This window comes from Thunnus albacares, chromosome 15 (assembly GCF_914725855.1).
Source record: "Thunnus albacares chromosome 15, fThuAlb1.1, whole genome shotgun sequence".
Lineage (NCBI taxonomy): Eukaryota > Metazoa > Chordata > Actinopteri > Scombriformes > Scombridae > Thunnus > Thunnus albacares.
In genome coordinates this window covers 14,467,941-14,490,427 of record NC_058120.1, presented here as the reverse complement: position 1 = coordinate 14,490,427, position 22,487 = coordinate 14,467,941, and the positions used below count along the sequence as shown (strand labels likewise).

General features: G+C 40.0%; 1 protein-coding gene across 9 annotated transcripts in view; it reads left to right on the top strand.

The window, feature by feature from the left end:
• eml1 (EMAP like 1) overlaps positions 1-22,487 on the top strand; it is a 54,549-nt gene that overhangs the window by 24,382 nt on the left and 7,680 nt on the right. For 2 of the 9 annotated variants that reach the window (XM_044374803.1, XM_044374799.1), the window contains exons 2-12: positions 8,991-9,173; positions 9,439-9,492; positions 11,972-12,110; positions 13,625-13,666; positions 14,597-14,725; positions 14,891-14,919; positions 17,200-17,226; positions 19,936-20,065; positions 20,932-21,081; positions 21,641-21,710; positions 22,052-22,162. In XM_044374803.1, coding sequence (XP_044230738.1) covers positions 8,991-9,173; positions 9,439-9,492; positions 11,972-12,110; positions 13,625-13,666; positions 14,597-14,725; positions 14,891-14,919; positions 17,200-17,226; positions 19,936-20,065; positions 20,932-21,081; positions 21,641-21,710; positions 22,052-22,162 — 1,064 coding nt within the window. The remainder of the gene's footprint in view (positions 1-8,990; positions 9,174-9,438; positions 9,493-11,971; positions 12,111-13,624; positions 13,667-14,596; positions 14,726-14,890; positions 14,920-17,199; positions 17,227-19,935; positions 20,066-20,931; positions 21,082-21,640; positions 21,711-22,051; positions 22,163-22,487) is intronic. The other 7 variants (XM_044374801.1, XM_044374800.1, XM_044374802.1 and 4 more) reach the window with 7 other exon arrangements.

Genomic DNA, 22,487 nt, shown 5'->3' with positions numbered 1-22,487 from the left:
TTTGAGACGTTTCACACTGTTACTTTTGGTTTGGCACTTTCTAGCTTCTAAAAGTCAGCCAAAATCTAGTGATTTAAGGGAGAGATTTACGTTGGGACAGCCACTGGCCCAGCTGAAAAGTGGGGTGTTTAGGTAATTACATAAGCATTTAAAAAACTATTTAAAACCTATTAAAACAATCAGGTCTTGTAGATAAAACATAGCATGACACAAGGACTGTTTCTTGTCTCAAATGTATTCATAAAACTTTCCACCTTTTTCCATGGAAAATCTTAGGGAAAATATGACATTTGCCAAACAAGTTAAGACCTACAACAGTGAGTGATGTTTTAGTCTCATCAGATGTAGGAAGTGTTCAAGCTCATGCATCAGTCAAGGAACCATCTTTTATACAATACTTGAACGGACACCTGTTACAAGGAAACTGAGCCTTTCAAGACAATGAGCAAGGAGAAACTTGTGTGATGTAGGTTTGCAAAGCTACTCGCACTCATGCAAAACATACAATGAGGACATTATCTGGTAAAACAGGCTGCTGTAGATGCAGACATGGCAGGTTTTGGGGAAATCGTGTAAAGCAAAATAGAAAAACTACGAAACTTTATCACAAAATCGCTAGTGTGGAGGTGCACTACACAATAGAAACCAGTGTTGTTGTGTAATAATGTTGTGCCATTGTATGTTCTCTCCCCTCCAGATGGTAAATATACGACTGCGTGATGTTTAGTGCGACAGTCTCTGGCACACTGTCTCTATGTGTGTGTGAGTCCATTATCTCACAACATGGAAATCTGGTTTCCCATAACAACACAGTTAATGGATGGAACAACATGAGTACACACACACACACACACACACACACACACACACACATTGGATGGAACAAGTGTCCCGCCTCCTGTTCCTTCCTGGTTGTTTGTTACTGGGGGACAATGCCCTGTTTTATGTGGAGAAAGGTTGAGACTGAGAAAGAGGCTTGTGTCAGAGCCGGGAGCCGCTGCCAGAGCATGACTTAGTGCTTCTGTGGTCTGATTCTTCCCTAAAAGTCACAGCAGTAAGAAGGGTGTCTTTCTTTTGAATTTACTTAATTCTAACTTGGGCAGAGACATATAGAGTTTAGCGTGTTGTGTCCATGTGTCCCTCAGTATCAACCTCATGTCTGACAAAAAAAAAAGGAAAAGAGGATAAATAAATAAAACATCTTACTGCCAAGTCCTCTTTAAGCGTAATCCTTTAGTTTCACTCTTTCCTCCCACATTCCTGTCAGTACATTTCTGGCCTTGTTTCAAGTATCCACCAGAGAGGGAGACAAATAAATATAGTGCAGAAATAGAGGTGAAAGATGTTAGGCAGAGTAAGACAGAGAGAGTATAAATCCAGCCTGCTGCTAAGCCCAAACCCCCTGAATTTAGGGATCACTAGCATTGAACAAGATGTGCTCCACATATCCAGCATAATCCCTCCGCCACACCATGAACACATCCTCTTTGACAGAGGAAAGAGTGTGTAGGAGTGTGTGTGTGTGTGTGTGTTAAGGAGTTATTCATGTATTTCTGCTTTCTTTTCTTTTTCTCTCCTATCTCTCTTCATTTTTATTCCTCACACTGTCTCAGAAAGGCTTGTGGCAGGCAGACAGAAATGCTGATTGTGTTTGTTGCGTCATCTAATTATGCTCTCAGCCCTCAAGTGGCTTAAAAACAAGCCGCACATACCAGGTTCAGCTTGTATATCAGTTTTTTCCCCCACATTATTTCCTCCAGTATCTCTCTTCTTGTCTTTTGCAAAAGTACACGTTAGTCATGTGTGACAGTGAGAGCAGCGAGGTGGGGGGAAGCTGCTTCTCATTTGACCTCAGTTTGACCCCGGGAAGGATGTAGTTGATGGGAGGAAGGAAGGGTTTAACATGTTGGTACCTGGTTTGTACAAGGACAGTAAAATCTCTCACGGGGGTAATTTTGCCTCGCTTTGTGCTCCTCTCAGACCCCCATGTGTATACTTTATGACCCTACACTCATACATAATCACTCTGTCCTTCTGCCATTTCTCTCTCTATCCCTCAGCTTCTGTTTTGACATGGAAACAGGCTCTCCTGCCATGTGTCTCTCTCTCCCTGCACTGTTTTCTCCTCTTTAATCTCTACTTAGGTCGAGTGTGAGGGCTTCCCCTCCTCTGATCCACCTCTGTCTATTTATAGCTCTTAAGCCTCGGTCCAGCAGGAGACATCAGAGGGCCGGGCAGCTTGTAAACCAAGTGTCCGTCACCTTAATCTGGCTGGTTGATTAGCTAATACACCTCTGTCAGGTGATCCACTGCTCGCTACAGATGACACGTGGGATTGATGACATTTTAAGGGACACTTTTTTTCTTTCTTTTTCCTCCATTTCTCTCGTTCTCTTTGCTCTCTCCAATCTCCTACTCAATTGGTTTTGCAATTTTTCATTCTGCTGACAGGTACCTGATGGATGATTTTAGACATAAGCGGGGAAGACTATAATTTTCTAAAAGTTGCATTTTCAAGCATGATATTTTTCTTGTCTTGTACTGTGAATGAGATCAGGGAAAAAAATGGAAGAATATGCAAGTTGACAACACATATTGAAATCGTTTTAGCCACATTGCTTGCAGCATGGTGGTTTGGTTTATGGTCAAATACCTGCAAAACTTCCTACAGCCTCAGTTGTACTTTTTTTGAGGGGCACAGTTTCACAATGCATATAATGTTCACACTAATGTTGTTACCAGTAATTATCTGCTAGTGTCTATGTTTACGACCAAACCACTCCCCTATTAGTAACTATCTAAAGCTATAATTGAAACTTAAACTTATTAATACTACATGGCATTTAATAGCCATATTGAATAAGAAAATGTTAGCAAAAAGGCTTTAAGCTCAGGGGTAATGTTAGCTGGTTAGCTAGCAAACACTGTTGACTATTTAACATAAAGTAAAGGAAGCTCACAAACATGTAGCAACTGTTTTTACTGACAATATTTAGCTCTTGACTGTAAAAATCTCCTTATGTCCATCTCCCATTTTATAGGACACGTTTCAGTGCTACAAATTTGTTTTGACAAAAACAATAATTTAGCTGCTAATAATAGCAAAGCACAACAAGCTAACACTAATGTTAATTACTTGTGGGTTCTCTAAGTAATACTGAAGCTCTAAGTAATTTATAAATTAGGTCTGGCTGTACTCTGTGTTTAGTGCTAATTAGCTAACATGCTAACATGGTTAACATCATACCTGCTAAACATGTTAGCATTGTCATTGTGAGCATGTTAGCTCAGAGCATTGCTGTGCCTGTACAGCCTTACAGAGATGCTACTGTAGTTGTAAACGCTTTAGTTTTGATTTATTATAAAGTGGAGTCATTTCCCCGCCTTCATTCACTCTCATCCTTGTGCCTGTCTCCCTGTCTGTCTCTAAATCACTGCCTCCTTTACTTCTTGGCAGAAAATTAAATCCTGTGTCCCACTTGATTATGATTAAGTCCAGACTTCCATTAGTGAAGCCAGCAGTGGACTGAATAAGTGTGACTCATCGGTCTTTGGAGAAATGGCTTTTCTGAAGACATAATCTGCAGCAGCTGAACTGGTACTCTGGCAGCACCCCATTTGGCCGAGTACATCTGTGTTATGAAATTGAAACCAGTTGGCAGTGGGGACTTCTGCAGCTAGATAGATGTGCCAGCAGTGTGGTATCAGCGTTACGTCTCTGTCACTGAAAAACAGGAATCGCTGTCATAATGTTGTGACAGGCCGTTTCCCGTTGCCTCTTGTTTCTTTGATCTATTGGTTTTCCGCAAACACTGGTTGTGGTTTTTCAAAAACCTCCCATTGAGGTGCAGTTTAACCTGGCAGCTGAACTTTCCATCAAGTCAATTGAGCTTTATTGTGTGGCTTCTCTGCACCGCTGACTGAAAAGAAAATGGACATCAATCACTCCAGTTGTGGATTATTGTAAAAGTGTGCAGGAACACTCACACATGTTGCAACAGCTGGTTTTTATCACATTTCCACAGGGGGGATCTCTTTAATGCCACTTTTCTTCTATTCCTCCAGCATGTGTTTATGTTGTGTAGAGAAGTGCACGTCTATAAATGTGCCAGTGCATATGTAGTGAAGGAGTGAGTCAGCTAGAAAGCCAGACAGCACAGATCAGCACGGGGCTGATGCAGAAGATATTTTATACATGAGGTCACCGTGCATTGCCCAAAATGTGAAAGTGCTCCCTCTGTGTTGATCAACAGTGTTTACCCAGAGCTATTTTAGACGTTTTACTCCTTCATTGTATTGATCCTTGTTGCTGATGAGAGTGCAGAAGAGGGAAATGGGTCAGAGGACGTGTGTGCACGCTCCAGTGTTCATTATAGAGGTCAGTGAATGACTCAGAAATATGGAGGAGATGAAGGTAGGGGCGGGTGAGTGTGTTTTTTAAAAGCAAGAAAAATGAAGAGCTGAGTGCCTGTTTTCTATTTGCCCTTCATTGAGCCCCTGTGGCTAAAGTGATGGACAAGCACTTACTTTAAGCAGGCAGGTGGTCCTGCCAGAAAGACAGTGCCTTGCAGAGGAAGGTAATAGGGAGCAGCGTGTCACGATGCATTAGGTTGAGCAGATAGATAGGGCTCAGAGATCCGTCTCAGATTTGTGACTCAGCCAACATATTGACCAGATAATGAAAAGGGGGACAGGAAAAGAAAGTCGGGCAGATGCTGAAAAGGACTGACAGAAATGAAGTAATTTAAGCAGCCGGCTGACAGGTGTGAATAGCGCACTGGAGCAAGAGGAGATCGGTGGGGTGTGATGATCTGCTCTGTGGGGTTGAAAGAGGCACAGGGGTGCCCAAAGGCTGCATGTGGAGATGGATTTGTTGCTAAATGACGATTGACATCTCACTGATACTGACTCATGTGACCTCAGCCCTTGAGAGTGCTGTCACATCAAGAGCAAATTTAACCAAATCTGTACTGTCTGAGCTGCGGTCACATTCTTCTGTATGAAAACAAACACCAAACCTAACCCTCACTGACCTTTTTCTGATTTTCTTCCTGAATGTGGCTGTAAAACATGTTATTGGGCGTTAACTTGCCCCCAGAGGTTTTAACCGGAGAGCAGGGTGACAGAGACGGGGAATCACAGCCGTGACAGCCAGTCATTGTACTTCAACGACGGATGGTATCATGCTGTCATTGTGTCAGTGTTGGGAGCAGACCCACGACAGATGCTGAGCAGATAATAGAAGCCTTATCTCTGGATATCTCTCTCTGTGCCACATATTCATTTATGAACAAGGACTTGCTTCTAAGGAAGTGTCTCAGGTGAGCAGAAAGTATTCATTTTATTCCTGGGAAAGGCTTTGTCAGTGTTTGTTCAGATGAAGAAGCAAGATTGCTGTTATGAAACAAGACAGCATTTCCTTTGAGTAGGAAGCGGTCTATAAGTGAACGTATAAGCGTATAAACAGAGCCAGATATATTTCTCATTGCTGGGAGTGTAATGTATTCTGTATTCATCTAACTCTGTTCCTCCAGATGGGGAGGTTTTCATTATAAGATTCTCACTTGGTGGGCAGGTGAGAATATTAGATGATGCATACAAACGCTGTTTCTATGAAGTGTCACAGAGGTATTGTTATCATAAAAAGGCAGCCTGTCACACTCCGTGAACCTTGAAGTCTAACTCCAGTCATGCTCTATTCGTGCTGATATTTTTAGCCACGCTATTGGCATGGCTCCAGGGGTGTCATTGTCTGTCTGCTGGTCAGTTGGTATCTCAATAACTAGTGGATGGAGTTCCATGAAATTTTGTACAGACATTTGTTTATCCTAGAAGATGAGGTCATCTGACTTTGCTGATCTTCTGATTTTTCCTCTTGAGCCCAAATGAGGTCGACCTCTTTGGTTTTTTAATGACATGTTTTAACAGCTATTGAATGGATTGCAATGACATTCGGTGGACTACTGTCCCCAAATGCAGCCTCACAGAGCCGCTAGCATGTCTGCAGACTCTTAGTTTCAGTGTGATGCAGTGTCTAAATGAGAGCTGTGGATCTCTTCTTATGTGTACAAAGAGTTATTCATCACAACACAGCAATAATGGCTTTGACAGTGACTAAAGGGATTCCAGCTAAATAAAACAGGGCACAGGAGGACACTTGTGTGTGTGTGTGTGTGTGTGTGTGTGTGTGTGTGTGTGTGTGTGTGTGTGTGTGTGTTATTCAAACAGTAATTGGTTGATTCATTCTCTTCTACAAGCGTCAAGCGTCCCATCTGCTTAATACACCAATTTACCATCCTGTCTCATCGAGGGTCGCTCCAACTAAAAGAATTCATAACCAGTATACAGGCAGACAGGTTTTTTTCTCACTAATGGAATTTGTCCACTCATAAACAAATGTGTGAAATTACTTTCCGAGTACGTTATGCCAATTAAATTGAAATGACTTTATTGGTCCTTATGGAATTATGTCCTTCAGAATATTGTTGTGAAGCATAAAGTCATGAAATGATATATGTGTGCAATTACACACATCACACATCATTTTAATTACTATTCACACATCCAAGACAAAATATGTAAGATTGTCGTGTTTTAAGTATGTGTACCAGGTTGATATTTTTGGGGATTTTGCTACCTGAATATTCTCAATTTGTATCAAATTTGACATGACATGTTTACAGCATGATTGTATTTTTTTTATAAGTTGAAATTGGTTTGGTTGTACCAACTACAACTAATCTACTATATTAACCATTAGTTAATGTAAGTAAGAGCAGCAATATATATTAATCTTACGTTTCTTCCATGATATTAGGTTGAAAGTCAGCTTAGTGGTTCATCTGGAAAATCATATTTGTTGACAAGTTAGGTAATTGGAGAAAAATATATATATTTTTTTAACTTTCAAGGTCTTGTGTTATAATATTAAGCAATGTTGTATATTCAACACATCCTCATAATTGAACAACAGTATAGGTCTAAAATTCATCTGGCAATAAAACAACCTATTGCTACATTTACACCATCTAGCGGCCTTAGTAACGCACTCCAGAACGACCCATAGGACCGTAATATGCCGCTTTCCAAAACCATTACGATTCACTGTTAAAAAATAATTATGTTTTATGGTATGACAACACTGTGGTTCAGGTCTGGTTAGGTTTAGGCACAGATACTTGGTTAAGGTTAGGGAAAGATCATGGTTTAGTTTTAAATGATCACTTGAAACATGGTTTATACTTCTTTAAAAAATTAATTTCCTTCCTGACTCATGGTTGGATACGGGAAACAAACAGTGGTCTCCTGCTCAGCAAAGCACTTTTTGCCACTACTAGTCAACTAGCTAGCCATCCACCCAACATGCCTCCTCCTAATAAGGCAAAATCATCTTATCAAGTCCTCTTATGTTGACGTCATCAGAACTGCGTCACTTCCTTTCACTTCATTTTTACGACGACTGTTAGATGGCGTAAACGTAACTATAGGTCGTTTTTGCCAGCCTGAATTTTAGACGTACACTGTTGTTTTTCTTGTGAGGATGGGCTGTATATATTGTGTCCCACATTTGTGTTGCTGCAGCAATGATAGAACATTTCTAGTAATATAAACAGTATTTAGTATTTATGTACAGACAAATATTAGACAAAGCTTTGGCCAGAGATGTCCTCTGAGACTCAGAGGTTCATCACCTCACTTTGCTTTCACCCAGTTGTCTGAATCGTCTTACCGTGTTTCACATACTGCTGTTTGAAAATGTTATTTACAGAAGTCAAGAGCTTCTTCAGATTTCCATAACATTACCAGGCAGTCTGGGTTTAAACGCAGATTCTCAGAAGGAACACACACTGCAGATCTGCCTAATCACCAGATGCCTGCTCTCTAATGCATAATTCATCAGATTGTTATTACAAGTCTGCAGGGAAAACACAGAAGTGATTTACATTAATATTTCATCAAGTCACTGTGACATCAAAGTCTTAATGGAGGAGACCCTGCATATGTGTGTCTGTGCTTGTGTGTGTGTGTGTGTGTGTGTGTGTGTTTGTGCGTGTGTGCTCATTAATAAAGCAGACCCTGGTGGCCAGTGCTTGGCCTCTATCAGGGTGTCAGGTGGAGAGGTGATAATAATGTGTTAAGTTAGTTTAAACTCAAAGAACAGACAAACAGACTGGTGAATAAAGGTTTTCTTAGGAAAGCCGTCGGCTCTTTGTCTCATGCGAGAGAAAGACTCTCACCAACAAAGAGTCTGAAAGTATAAAAGCATAAAATTGAGCTCCGGGTTTGAAAGGAGTCTGCCTGTTTGTATTTTATTCCTGGCTTTGCCCTTTCTATCCTTTTTAGTCTCCAGCTGCATGAATTAAAGGAAAGGTACAATATAATAATATAATACTGTCAAGAATAGACTCTAGATATGATCTGCTTGAGGCAGATGCAAATATCAATATTTGAGTGTAAAATAATGATAATGATATACCAGCTTTATGCAAGCACTTAACATAAAGAAACATTTTTTGAGAATTATCCTTTAAAAATGGTTATTGAAGAGTAGTGACAGAGACATGTTGCAGTATGAGAGGGATATTTTGAAAAATATACTTTGCTATCAAAAATGATCAGTATAAATTGCACAGTAACTTTTCAACTGCACTCAACTGGATGTATTTAATTATACTTCTTACAAATAACCATAGATTAAAAACACAAATACATACAAATATATTGTAAACTTGAAATCAAAGAGCAACATAGAAATGCATAAAAATGCTGCCCACAGTCATTTACGCAACATAATTTCTATTTGCAGATATGTTAACTCTCCGGTCTTGCTTAGACGAGATGCAATAAAGTTTATTAAACAGAAGTATCCTTTATGAACAACTCATCCTGCTATAATCAAAGCTATGGACAGCACTAACTGACTCATATTGGATATACACTATATGCCTGACATATTATCCTGCTGACATCAGCTCATTGTGTTTCCTCAGATGACAGTGCGTCAGCAGCTAGCAGTATGGAGGTGACCGACCGCATTGCCTCCCTGGAGCAAAGGGTCCAGATGCAGGAGGATGAGATTCAGCTGCTGAAGTCCGCTCTGGCTGACGTGGTGCGCAGGCTCAACCTGTCTGAGGAGCAGCAGGCCATGGGGTCACGTAGAGGACCCACCAAAGGTAACATACAGTACATAAGCTTGTTTTTTCTTTTCTTTTTCATAGGGGTATCAAGCAACAGGATGATCAGGTTCTCTGGTATTACAGTTTCTTTTCACATTTACACAAAGAGGCCTCTTCTCTCTCCTTTTCCACTTTGTTCTCTTCCTCCTGATAATCCTGCTTATTGGCTGACTAGTTGTCGATCTCCTCTTCCTCTCCCTCCTTTCCTCTCTTCTTCTGGACTGTGTTGTGTTGTTAAATGTATTGTGCGTCACGTGTATAGACCCTGCTTTGATGAGAAAGTCTCCCTCAGCAGACAGCAAAATTGGGAAGCCAGGTAGGCTGACTGCACTAACCAGGCCTGGTGTTGTGTGTACAAAAGCAAGCACATTTCTGTCACTGCCTGCTAGTATTATGTTGTGTATTACATAGTATTTCACCAGGATACACACAGTTACTTTCAGTGCTACAACACCCGAAGTCAAAGATAGAGATAGATTTACTGTCAATGAGGGGAAATTTGTGGCCTTAAAATAGTCACAACACCTGCTTTTTTATCATTTCCAATAACTCAATGATAATTTTAAGGCTGCTAAGAACACATTTTGCATTAACCTCTGTGTATGCAGCCTTTCTCTCAAAGGGCAATTCCACACTCATTTTTTTCTTCCTTTTCCATATAAAAGAAAGCTGCTGTTGTTGATTAGCTTTGTAAAAGAAAAAAGCAGTTTGGCCTCAATAGTTCAGAATGAAAATCAGCTATATTGCAGGTTTCCTCACTAGTAAAGACACAATCCTTAACTCGAAAAGCATTCACTGTCTTGTTCCTTTTACTATTGCTCTCTCCGCCTGATATCACACACCTGAATGCAGCATGTTCCCATACAGTCTCTCAATAAAGTCTCTGTGAGAAAAATAGGGAACAGACATTACAAATGTAAATAACAGTATGTCATTACAGAAGAAGAATCCACATCATAGACTGTTGATAGGGTTGTGCTTTTTTGTAGTGGTTTTATTGTGCAACAGTTCTGCATGTGACTGGAGCAAAATCGATTTTCATCTGAGGTGTGTTTGTTACAATCTGTCTCTCGAATATAATCCTCACTCCAGAGGCTGATGAAGCCTGCATGTGAAATCAATTGCACTTAATTTTTGCGTTTTATGTCCAAAAATGTGCATTTGAGTGATGAAACTGAGGTAGATTTGTAGTCTGCTGCTATTTTCAGCCTCCAGAGTGACACTGTGGTCGGATGAAGTTTCCGTTTGATTTTAAAGCATGGGAGAATGACTCAGACTCTTGCTGCTTTCCCTTATACTCTTCTCCACTTAAAGCTGCAGGGAGCCAACAGCCTGCGTCCCTCTGCTGAAGCACAATGATCTGCTTCAGAAAGCTTAAGCCATGCACACAGACTGCACATGGACAGTCACAAATACACGCATTCATCTTCTTTAACACGCAAACAAAATTACATCTTCAGTTCGTCCCTGCTACATAATTACTACATGAAAGATAACAGAGCAATGTCTGTGTGTGTGTAGGCCTGAGTGTGTATGTGAGTGAATGTGTGTATCTGCCGGATGAAACGGTGTCTATTAAATATTTATCACTGCAGATAAAGCCGCAGCTTGGATTTGTTATTCTGGGCTTGCCTGACTGGTGTGTGTGTGTGTGTGCTTGTGTGTGTCGATGCACCTTTTCTGTTGTCACACCATTTCCTACAAATGATATGTGAATATATTGTATACTGTAGCATCTATAGCCTATAGAAAATAGCTTCTCCTGCTCTACTCTCCTGCGGACCAGACACAGTGGGGTCTCAGTAAATACACATTTATCATAACAGAAGTCTTTGGGCAAAACGTGCACTTTTTTGTTCTTAAAGCCACTGAAAACCTGCTTTTAAGTCTTTTAAGCATTTCTCTAAAACTTAAATATGACTAAATATGCAACAATCAGAGTTATAATTTGAAAGAAAAACATTGTCAAGAGTTTAACAGTGAAAGACGCTAAGCTAACTTGCTTCATCAAGGCTGTGTGGATGTGGTTTGAACTCATTTGATTGACAGTGGCTTGGCTACATCAACAACTCAATCAATCAATCAAACTTTATTTATACAGCACCTTTCATACAAGTTGAATGTAAATTCAAAGTGCTTTACAAGTGATTTACAAACACACAGGATGGTAAATATGGATTGGGAGACTAATGCACATCAAGATACAGGTAAAATACCAAAAATGACTGACTGAGTGACTTGTGAAATGTAAATTAAATGAATACTAAACTAAATAACAAAAGATAATAATAGATTAGAAAGAGAAGGATTTAATAAAACCTACTCTGAATAAGACAACAATAAAAGATAAGTAAACTGTCATCACAAATTTGATTGAAATATTGCTCTGAAATACGTGACATCACAGTTTTTCATCTAAACGCTGGCCGATTCAAACCAGCAAGAAGAGCCCAGTGAGACAAACTGTTCGGCAGAAAATGTTGTGTTCATGTAGGACCACATTGCTCATACTGCAGTAGGACACTGATTGAGAAAGCAGGCTATCAGGGCCTATAAGAGAGTCCATGTTTGTGCATTATTTCCATTAAAAATGCCATTTTCTTTGTTTTTAAATGGAAAAAACAAAACAGTCACAACAGTTTTTAACTCAATTATCAAGATTATCATACGCTTAGAAATGCGACCTTTCTGACCAGCATATTATAACTAATATAACTGCTCACACACTGACTACTTGATCTGCAGTATATGAAGCCTTTTCTGAACGTGCTCTGCTGTTGTCATTTTTCTTCCAGCCAGGCCAATGATCGCCACTCTGCCGTTACGGCCCACGGTAAACAACGGGACCATCCTACCAAAGAAAGGCACCAGCACTCTGCCCTCCCCATCTGGATCTGGATCCAGGAAGGACACCAGCACAGCAGCCAACAAGAGGTGAGAAAATCTTTTTTAAAGGTCTTTAAGGAGGTTAATCAATAATATTTGAAGAGAAATATTGACTTTCTGTTAAGCAGATGATTGACTGGAAGGTTTATAATACTGTAATAATACTAAATAATAGTATATAGTGTGTTTTCTGACAAATTCAGCAGATTTTGTAGTGTTTTTTAAGTCCAGATATTGCTGCATGACATCCAGGTTGTGAGGTCATATTTCTCTCCCAGCATTTTGTTTGTCTCAAGACATTTTTTCTGTCAGCACCAAATCAGATAATTCCAGCCATAAATCGTCACATTTCTGTCTTTTCATCAGCAGAAGCAACTGACATTTATCAGAGCTGATAAACAGAGAAACAGTATTGTTATCACTGTCTCTGCTTCTCTGTTGTGTGTGTGTGTGTGTGTGTGTGTGTGTGTGTGTTTATACATGCAAGCGGAGCACAGGTTATCAATCTTGTCTGTCAGGGGAACAATAGCCTTTTCCCAGCTCTGGGTGACATTACCATAATCAGATGACACTCAGCAGACAGCGGGGACCAGTTCCAGTCCAAACAGCTGTTAACTCCCTTGTGTCGTTGTTTCCTTATTTTTCCTCATCTGTACTTTTATTTCCTGCTGTGAGTCAGGGAGGAGATGTTTTCCTGTGGTGGGAGCTGATACTTTTAATATGCACTGTTTTTCATCATGAGGTTTACTGGAGAGGACAGAAAAGAAATAGCTCTGCAGATTGAAACGTAACCAGTACGAGGATGGTTGATGGAAATAAATCAGTTGGGTCAGTCGTAGAGGGAAACACCATGAAACACACCAAGCAAGCAAGACAGTATCAGGGCAGGAAATGTGATTTGGTCTTGTGTATTTCCTTGTTGTTCACAGATGTTACTGAAGTTTTTATGAATTGCTTTAAGCTTGACTTCTTAAACATTGAACTTGTACTTAAAGGCGATTTGACTATTTGTTGACATCAAAGCCTTTTTCCGCATTCTAGTAGGAAAATTCTGTCTCCTTTATTTATTCATTCATTTATCAGCTTAGAATTTGTCAAATTTAAGTGCGAAAAATGCTAAAATTAGCATATAATATACTAGTTTAGTATGTTTTATTCCTCCCAGGTTGTTAAAATATTTCCAGAAAGAATACATGAGATTTGACCTTGATCAAAGATGAAGCTAATAAATGAGTTTTCTTGCTGCTGTGCTGAATGAAGTGTTTGAATTTTGACACATTTTCGTGACACAAACCACAATCCTCACCATGTAATCTGATTTCTGATTGCTATAGCAGTCAGCAGGAGATGGATTTTAGCTGGATTGAGTTTTAACAAGCGTGACGAGGCCTCAGTCATCAGTTGTCTCCTTTGTTTACTTCTGTGCGCTCTGTTGTCTGTCTTTCCCATCTTTCCTGTCCTGCCTGTTCCTGTATTGTCTTCTCTCTGATAACATCTCTTTTCCACTTATGATGTTATATCCTGTTTATATCCCATCCACCTACACTGTGATGTCCTGCCAGTTTGTCCTCTCTGTCCACCAGAATTCTCTATCTTCCCCTCAGGTGAGAGTATCACCGAGTTATGTCACTGGTCACAATAATATAACATCATCATCACTACATCACAGCTACTATGGATACTAACCATCATCTCTTGTTAATAAATCTGTCTCCAAATTACATGAAAATCCATATGATGACCATTTTTTCATTCATTCATTGGTAACATTAACAGTTTGCTGTTTAAACTGTGGATCTTTGGAGCAGTGTGTGTTTTTTTTTCTGTGTATCTAGGATTAGTCTAAACTGCAGATTGGTCACAATCCCATCAGTGTTGGCATACACATAACAGCCTTCCCCAATGCCCTGTGGCCCAATTATTATGATTCCTCACGGGATAACATAGCAAACAACACTTTCCCTCTTTTCACTTTTTAATTCTGCTCTGTTCTTTAGCGAACAAACACACACAAGCACTCCAGAAGGGATAACGGCCACTGGCCAGTTTCAGGATTTGAATAGACTTTTCTCCCATAGGGTGGATTAGGTGACTGGGCTTACTGGCCATTTGGATTGCTGATGGAGCCTTTTCATTGTTGTGAATAGGCAGGCTGTCTGCACCCCCAATATGCAGATCTGCACAGGTCTATACTGGTGCTGTAGTCAAGATCACCACAGCGGAGTAAACAGAGTGGAAGTGTGAGGAGGGAATAAAATATCTGCATCTCTTTCATTTTCTCTGGCTTTGGGGCAATTCTTTTTGATATCGTTGTGAAAGGGCACAGTTTCAGACTTTTTTAACATGTGAGGATCTAAGCTGAGTTATGAAATGAGTAAATCGTCCCTGTGTATGTTTTTAAAAGCAATTTCTTGGATGAAAGCTTTTTTTTTTTAGAAAAGCAGCGTCATGTATTTTTATGACCTATTTCTTTTTGTACTCCCCCACTCCCTTCTGTCTCTTTCTGCCTCTGTCCACCTTCCCTCTCACCACAGCACTGTGAGGAGAGCCAACTCAAACGAACACGTGGGAACTCTCACGCGGAAAGATTCAGGCGACTCCAAAGGCAACCGGACTCGCGCTGGATCCACCGGCAGCAACTCCAGTGGCAAAAGAAGCGACAGGTAACACACGTAAATGACGAATGGAGCTCATGGTGAATCAGTTTTCCCCATTCAGGACGTTGCTCTTCTATTAAACCACTTTCAAATCAGAAACATACAATAAACATGGTTTATCTTGAGGGGGATACTGATTGACAGCTGTCTGTTTACTCATTTACTTTGCAGCAAACAGAGGGATCCAGTGTTCAATGCAGGTAAGAACTGTAGCCTGATAGTTTATAGAGACATGATACAACACAATGAGAGCCATTACACGCTATATGCTCAGTGGCTCCCCGTGTCAGTCACAGGTCAATGCATTTTTTTATTTATCTGCCTTTTGTATATTCCCAAAATATACAAAAGTTTGAATCAGTGCCTTGAACTGGTTTCTGCACACAGGGGACTACAAAGGGCTCTGGTCCATGAAGTTGTGTTTTAAACATCAGTGTGAAAACATTTGTTCTTCATCTATAATCCACTTCATCCATTACTACATCTTCACATCCAAACTCCCATTCATTCGTTTCTTTTTAATAAGCTCTTTCTGCATTTTTCAAATCTTTTGGTTGTGTACAATTTAATTTTTTTTCCAATTAAGTTCAATGATATTATATTTTCCAGTAAGAGTCTTATTCTCCTAATTTTGGCCATTCTGACTATGGGTCATAATAGTTTTGTAACACCACCGTTGTTGTAGAAATTCAGAAAATCAATATTATATTGAGCAGTTTCTGCAGCTAGGAGACACACAAAAGAAGGAACTACAAACACATACAGGATCAGCCACCCGTTCAACTGTGAGTTTAAAGTCTTCCCAGAAATATGCATAAGGCAAGTGGAGCATCTCCGACACTTTTCTGTAAACTCTTCTTTAAGCAATAATAGGAAACACATGGTAACAATACAATAGTGCTGAATATGAAATGAAATGAGTATTGATCAGCATTTTCCTCTCCAGCATACTATTGATTTTGTGCAAATTGAACTGCTGTTTTTCATTTGGTTTACACACCTGGCTCCCGATTTCTGCAGTTTTGGCAGCATCCTAACAAAGCAAACCTCAGACTCACAGAGAGCCAGATGCATACAGCTGGCTGACTCAATCCTTCTAACAAATCACCTTTTAGCTTGAGGACCAATTCTAGAAAATATGATCATATAAAACAGACTTATGCATGTTCCTTGGATATTTGCAAACTGAAACCATCAAATTACAAAGCAGAAATGTTGATGCAGTCAGTATTCTCAGTAAGGAATCACATATCATCCTGTGACTGTGCAAGTCAAACCTGTTAAAGGTCTTTAAACCTTACATACTGTTCCATTTTTACATTTTAGAGCAGTAAAAACATCTTAAACACATTTTTTTAGCATGAAATTGTATGATTTTTCCTAAAGTATCCCGGAATACACAAAAATAATTATTTATACATACATTAATATAAATATATAATTAAATATAATTATTTTATAATTATTTTTTTTTGCAGCTGATACACTTTTTGTACATAGAGAGTATTCCAGGTTATTTATTCAGAAATTCAAAAATTGCCATTCAAAAATGTTTTCCGCATTCAATTAAATTCATGCATGTTCTCCTGTTTTAGGTAACATAGAACCATGATATAGTGAAATTGTGAATATTTTTTCTCCATAAATAAATAGTGCAAAACCTAAAGAATACACTCTCTCTGCTCTTTGGAAGTTTCATTAAGGATTAATCATCCATTTATTCATGACTGATGATGAAAAATAGATTTGTGTATCAGAAGTTTGGTTTAGAGACTAAATATGAGGGGATACTGTGAAGGGTCAGAATATGAACATTATGAAAGGGTTAAATACCTCTGAGATGGTTGCTATCTGATGTAGTATGCAATCTATTAGGAGAAACTGTGCCACAAAGATAATTATTACCACTGTAAAACACTTATTGGACATCTGAATTAATTATAGAGTGATAATATCCTGCAGAGCAGCATAATCAGGGCAGTATCACAGACATAAACTACCACTTGCTGACAATTAGCCGATACAAATGATAATTGCAGCTATAAGTTTTGTCAGTAGAACGCTTTTACCTGCAACACATGAAGTGATTACATGCAGAGTGGTTAATTTGATACAAAACAAACCTGTACTGAAAGCCAGTGCGAGCAGGTTTAGTAGTAGTAGTGAGCTTTAGTAGGCTTTTATACTACAAAGAATATACAAAAAACAACAGCTGATTCTTTTATGAAGGGGTACACAAAGACACTCACTACTCACCATGTAGGAGCAGAGGGTGGGACACCATTAAGCAGGAAATGAGCATTGATTCATTAAGACCGTTAAAGAAGGAGCAGTGATTCATTAAGACCATTAAGGACAGAAGCTGCTGTTCATTAATACCAGGAAACAGGAAGTTCACTCATATTAGGACAGACCAGGAAGTGAGGAAGCCATGCCACCCCTCACCTGGTGCTTGTGTCTCTCTCTGTGACCTTTACAAGGGATGCGACGTGTGACCCACTGCAAAGGTAGGCTGTCCCCTCCCTCCCCCTCCCCAAACGCTCCCCGGCCTCCACAGCCCTCTGGACACTGCAGATGATTTGTTGTGATCCATTTACATGCATCACCTCGGCTCTGAGCTGCAATGCAGGGGCAAAGGATAAAATCTGGACTGTTGTTGCGAAATTTAAACTTCAAAAGTTTCCGCCTCAACATTTGATTCATGATTCCCTTTCGGTGCAGTGATCAGAGAGCTGTCAAGACAGGAGCAGGAGTGGGTTGACAAAGTGTGTGTGTGTGAAAGTTACCTTCCCTTGATTGTTTTGAGACTGAATTAACTAACACACACACGCATACACATACGCTGCGTCAGAGTGTGATTGCAGTGGTTACAGTTCACTTGTGTGTGCGCACACTTGCTGTCCAAGTACAGATGAAGCTGCTGCTTCACCAGACGTGTGTCTGTTTGCTCACAGCTTCACTCTCGCTCATAGGCATTTGTCACCATAGTAACAACACAAAGATTTCTGACACTTGCTTCCCCGCAGTCGCTTTGAGTTTTCCTGCAACCTCTTAAATCCTCTGTTCTGAGATTCCTCACTGCAGTTTGGAGCGAGTAGATTTGCCACTGCTCTTATTATCTTCCTGCCCTCAGAATGAATATTTGCATTACAAACACACTCAGTCTCTTTTTTGGGGACGTAGTTTCCATTGAAGTCTGTTTGATTTTTCTGCTTGTAGTTTTCTCACACGGCCTGAAGTGTCGTCTGTTTGTGTGTAGTCCCCTTCAGCGAAGTATTCACAAAGCTGCCAAGAATTTTAAAAAGACTGGGGTTTAAGCCGTGCTCATTTCCCTTACAGATATATTGCTGTTTGCCCAGTCTTATTACAGGAGGATTTATTCTTTAAACAACCTTTTTCTTAGAAAATCTGAACATTGTGTCATTGAAAGCATGTAGACCATTGGTTCCCAACCTTTTTGGCTGGTGATGAAGCTTCAACCCTTCGTTAAAAGTTGTGTACATTTTTGTGTTGTGAGCAATTCAACTAGAGAGTGATTCTCCTGTTTTGGCCTGAGGAGGAAAAACTATCCAGTATTTCATAAGAAAAATCAAAGAAACCGTTAATTATCTCATGACACCTAGATTTATCCTGAGGCCCCTTGCAGGGGTCTCAACCCTCAGGGTGGGAACCACTGATCTAAACCAGTGAAACAAAAAGATAATTTTATTGAATTAATCCAAATGTTACTTCCTAAGCAACATTCTGGTGTTTTATAATATATATCAACTTCTGTAGTTTCCTTTTGATAGTCTGTGTTTTGCCAAATTTATGATGCTTTAACTAAATGTATAATGACAGGAGGAAAAAGCCATTTCTTTTGTCTAACTTATTCTACCAACCTCCTCCACCCTTGCTTCTTGGCTCCTCTTTGCGCCCTTGTTTGTCCCTTTTTGGCCCCTTCACCCAACTGGCCCCCCGACAACCTCCGCCACCCCTCTCCATCATCGGCTCTGTGCCCTCTCCTCTCTCCCCCATCTACAATAGTCACAGTACAGATTTACCTCAACTGCTCTGCCAAACGGACGGGGACCAGTGGCAGCCCTGTGGCTTCGGCTTCGGCTGTAACGGCGCGTTCAGCCGCCAGCCCCCGCCAAACCCCAGAGAGCAGTAAGGCCAGCACGGCCAGAAAGAGTGGCAGTGCTGCGAAGGTGCCGCCGATTAGAAAGCCCCCAAATTTTAACCTCCAGTTGAGGAAGTCAGGGAGTCTGTCATCGTACTCCGCCCTTGATACACCCAGTTACCGCAGCCCCATCAAGTCTCCCAGCCAGTACTTCCAGATTTGTTACTAGCCAACAGGAGCCCATTTCTAGACATATTTGTTTATCAGTCGGAACCATTTTATGCCAGATTTGTACCATTAAAACCATCTTATGGAGGTCTCAAGATGTCCTCTCATATCAAAGAGAGATTTTTGAGCATTAACTTATAAAAAGCCAATAAAACAGGTTTCCAATTGCATCCATTAGTCCATAATTATACACTAATAGTGTTTTCTTCTAATGAATTTTGAAAAAAAAAAAAAGAAACATGTCGACATTAATGGTTAACTTTGTTTGTTTTGGTTCCCTTGATGTTTTCTGCATAATTTGCTGTATTTTTCAGTGTTAGCATGTTTTAAATTGATGAGTATTTCTCATTATTTCCTTTTCTAAGCTTGGATTTGTTCTTTTTTTTTCATAACAATTCCATCGCTCTGCTTGTGTCTGCATTTTATGTTGGTTAACCTCTGCTGTGAGCTGAATATTTATGAGTTGTGAGCGTTTTTAACAATGTGTTTTGCAGTTGATTTTGCGCTCTGTGTTGTCACAAGAATGTTTTTTGAAATGACTAATAAAGTCAGTTAAAAAGCTCATTTGTTTGTGTTTGCAAGTTCTGTCATTCATTGTCTTTAATTTAGTCCTTTTTCATAGTAAAAAAAAAAAACTCATCACATCATATCACATCACTCCATTATCCCCTAATTCTGTCGCAACATTCAACGTGTCACACTTGTCATTCTCATCAAAAAAACCCTCATTATATTACGCTTCTGTCTTGTCTGTGCTTCTTGCATACTGTCACACATTTTAAAAAGCGTGATACCGTAAAATCTGACATAATTCCACAAGCCTTATCTCTATTTGTCTACACGTGCAGTATATTATCTCACTGATCCTCTCTGTTGCTTTTTCTAGAGGAAGGTTATGTGAAAATGTATTTGAAGGGTCGTCCCATCACCATGTTCATGCCCAAAGACCAGGTGGACAGCTACTGCCTGGAGGCCAGAGTCGACCTGCCCAGCAACAAACTCAAATTGGACTGGGTGTATCCTTTTACAGCCTCTTTCCAGACAGCAAGAGACAGAGCTTAGTTTAGCTCGTATGAGAACACCTCAAGTTTTTGTTTTTTTTTAATCCCACATAGGAAACTTAAAGTTCAACCACAATCCTTGTTCTGATTTGTAAAGTTTTGAGAAGCAATCTTCTGAGGAAAGTAAATCCAGATTGTCTTGTGATGTAGTTAAGAGAGGAAGCTACGAATGCGTCGTCTAGCTCTCCTTGCTTGTCAGGATAGATCTGCTCAGATGTTCATTTTCTCTGCCGCAGTCGGAGCTGGGCTCATCGCTCTGCAGCCCTGCAGCTAATAACCTGCACACAGCTGGCAGGCTGAGGCGCAAGCAGTCAGCAGCTCCTCTTGTGCTACTTTATTTTTATTTTGTTTCACTTGTGGTTTTCTTTCTCGCTGTCGTTTGTCAATGAAGGAATGAATGTGGTGTGTTGTTAAGTCTAGCGGAAACCCAAAGGGAAAAAGCCATGAGGGGAAACAAAGAAAAGATTAAATTTGAGGACAAAAGCTTGCACATACACACACACATACAAAGAAATAGATATGTGGGCTGCATATACTGTACAATATATGTTGAATCCGTGCAGCATGGACGGGATTACAGATGGTTTATAAGAATACATTAGACAAATGGACATCAGTCTTGCAGATAATATGATTTCATGTTTGACAGAATGTTCTGAACATGCATTTAATGTCTTTTTGTAGTTGCTGACCTTCACTTTTATTGAATTATTGAATTACAGAGCTTTCACCTGCTCCCTTGAGTGTCAGCAAATAGATTCTTGACCTTTTCACCCTTTGGCTGTTGTTGCTGTTTTTTCCTTGACCTTCGTCATGTTCAGCTATGGTTACCGTGGCCGAGACTGTCGCTCCAACCTTTACTTGTTGCCCACTGGAGAAACGGTGTATTTCATTGCCTCGGTGGTCGTCTTGTTCAACGTGGACGAGCGGCTGCAGAGACACTACACTGGACACACAGATGACATCAAATGGTAAGAGACACGAGGAACCGCTTCCACATACAGTCACTGTTTTCATCATCAACTGCAGCTCATATCACATCTGTCATCTACCTCAAGGCTCAAGAGTTTATTCACATTCATGTTTTCTTTTTCCTGATAACTAAAAAATGCACACACACACACACACAGCTGCAGAGTGAGGGAAGTAACAGTAACTAGGTGTATTTGTGTGTAAAAGTGAGACTGTAGAAAAGTGTGCAATGAGCAATATCATAATTATGATATTACACTCAGGGGTTAATCAAAGTTCAAATTATTAATCAACAGGATTGCAGGCAGATTCTTCCTCCTTTGAAGAGTGTGTGAATTTGTCTTAAACTGCCTCATTTCCCCGTCACCACATTAGTGCAGACAGCATGTGGGAGCTAACAGTGAATATTGTATTCACAGCTTTATAAACCTCACTCACAAAACACACTCTTTCATGTTCTGTGGGCATGCTGCTCATCTTTATTCAAGCAGTCCTTTTGATGTTGAAAGGCTTTTTTAACAGTTTTCATGTCTGTTTTCACGTCTCTCTTGCTGCCAGCCTGGCCGTCCACCCCGATAAAATCACCATAGCAACAGGGCAGGTGGCAGGCACCTCTTCAGATGGAAAAGTAAGTGAGGTCTTTTTATTGACATTTTTTTTATCGCTTTAGCTTTCGAGATTTCAATTATTACTGTAGAGGGGAGTTATGGTTTTTCTATTTTCTTTAAGAAATTACGTTTACCACACGGGTTCAGACAATTCTGCTAAATAAACAGTGAAATATTTCAACATTCACTCTGTGTTCTCTTATATATTCATTGAATTCAGTTTGCGCCTCAGTAACCCGTAAGCTTTATATCACATCATACTGATGATATACCTCTCCTGGTGTTTTGTCAATGTGTGTGTGTGTGTGTGTGTGTGTGTGTGTGTGTGTGTGTGTGTGTGTGTGTGTGTTTTTCCTGGCAGCAGCTGGCTCCTCATGTTCGTGTGTGGGACTCTGTCAGCCTCAACACCCTCCATGTTCTGGGTGTAGGTTTCTTTGACCGAGCCTTGGTCTGCCTGGCTTTCTCCAAGTCGGTAAGGAAACACAGTTGATGCACTTATTAAAGAATGGGTTCACAATTATTAAGTCTGTCTTAAAACAATAGTTAGGTGCCCTTATGAAGATTGAAGCAGTTTTGCTTGTTCTAATCATTCCTCCTGTTCATACTGGACATTAAGAGATCCATTCCTTACGTGCTTCCAGTGCAAGTGATGGGGGACAAAATCAGTCTTCGCTCTGTGAAAAAAAATTTTTTAAAGTATATTTGGAACTAATATGAGACTTCAGGAGTCTGTGTTAGACAAATAAAGTGGATATCTTCCCAAGTTACAGTCTTTGTAGCATAAAATAGCCTCTTTT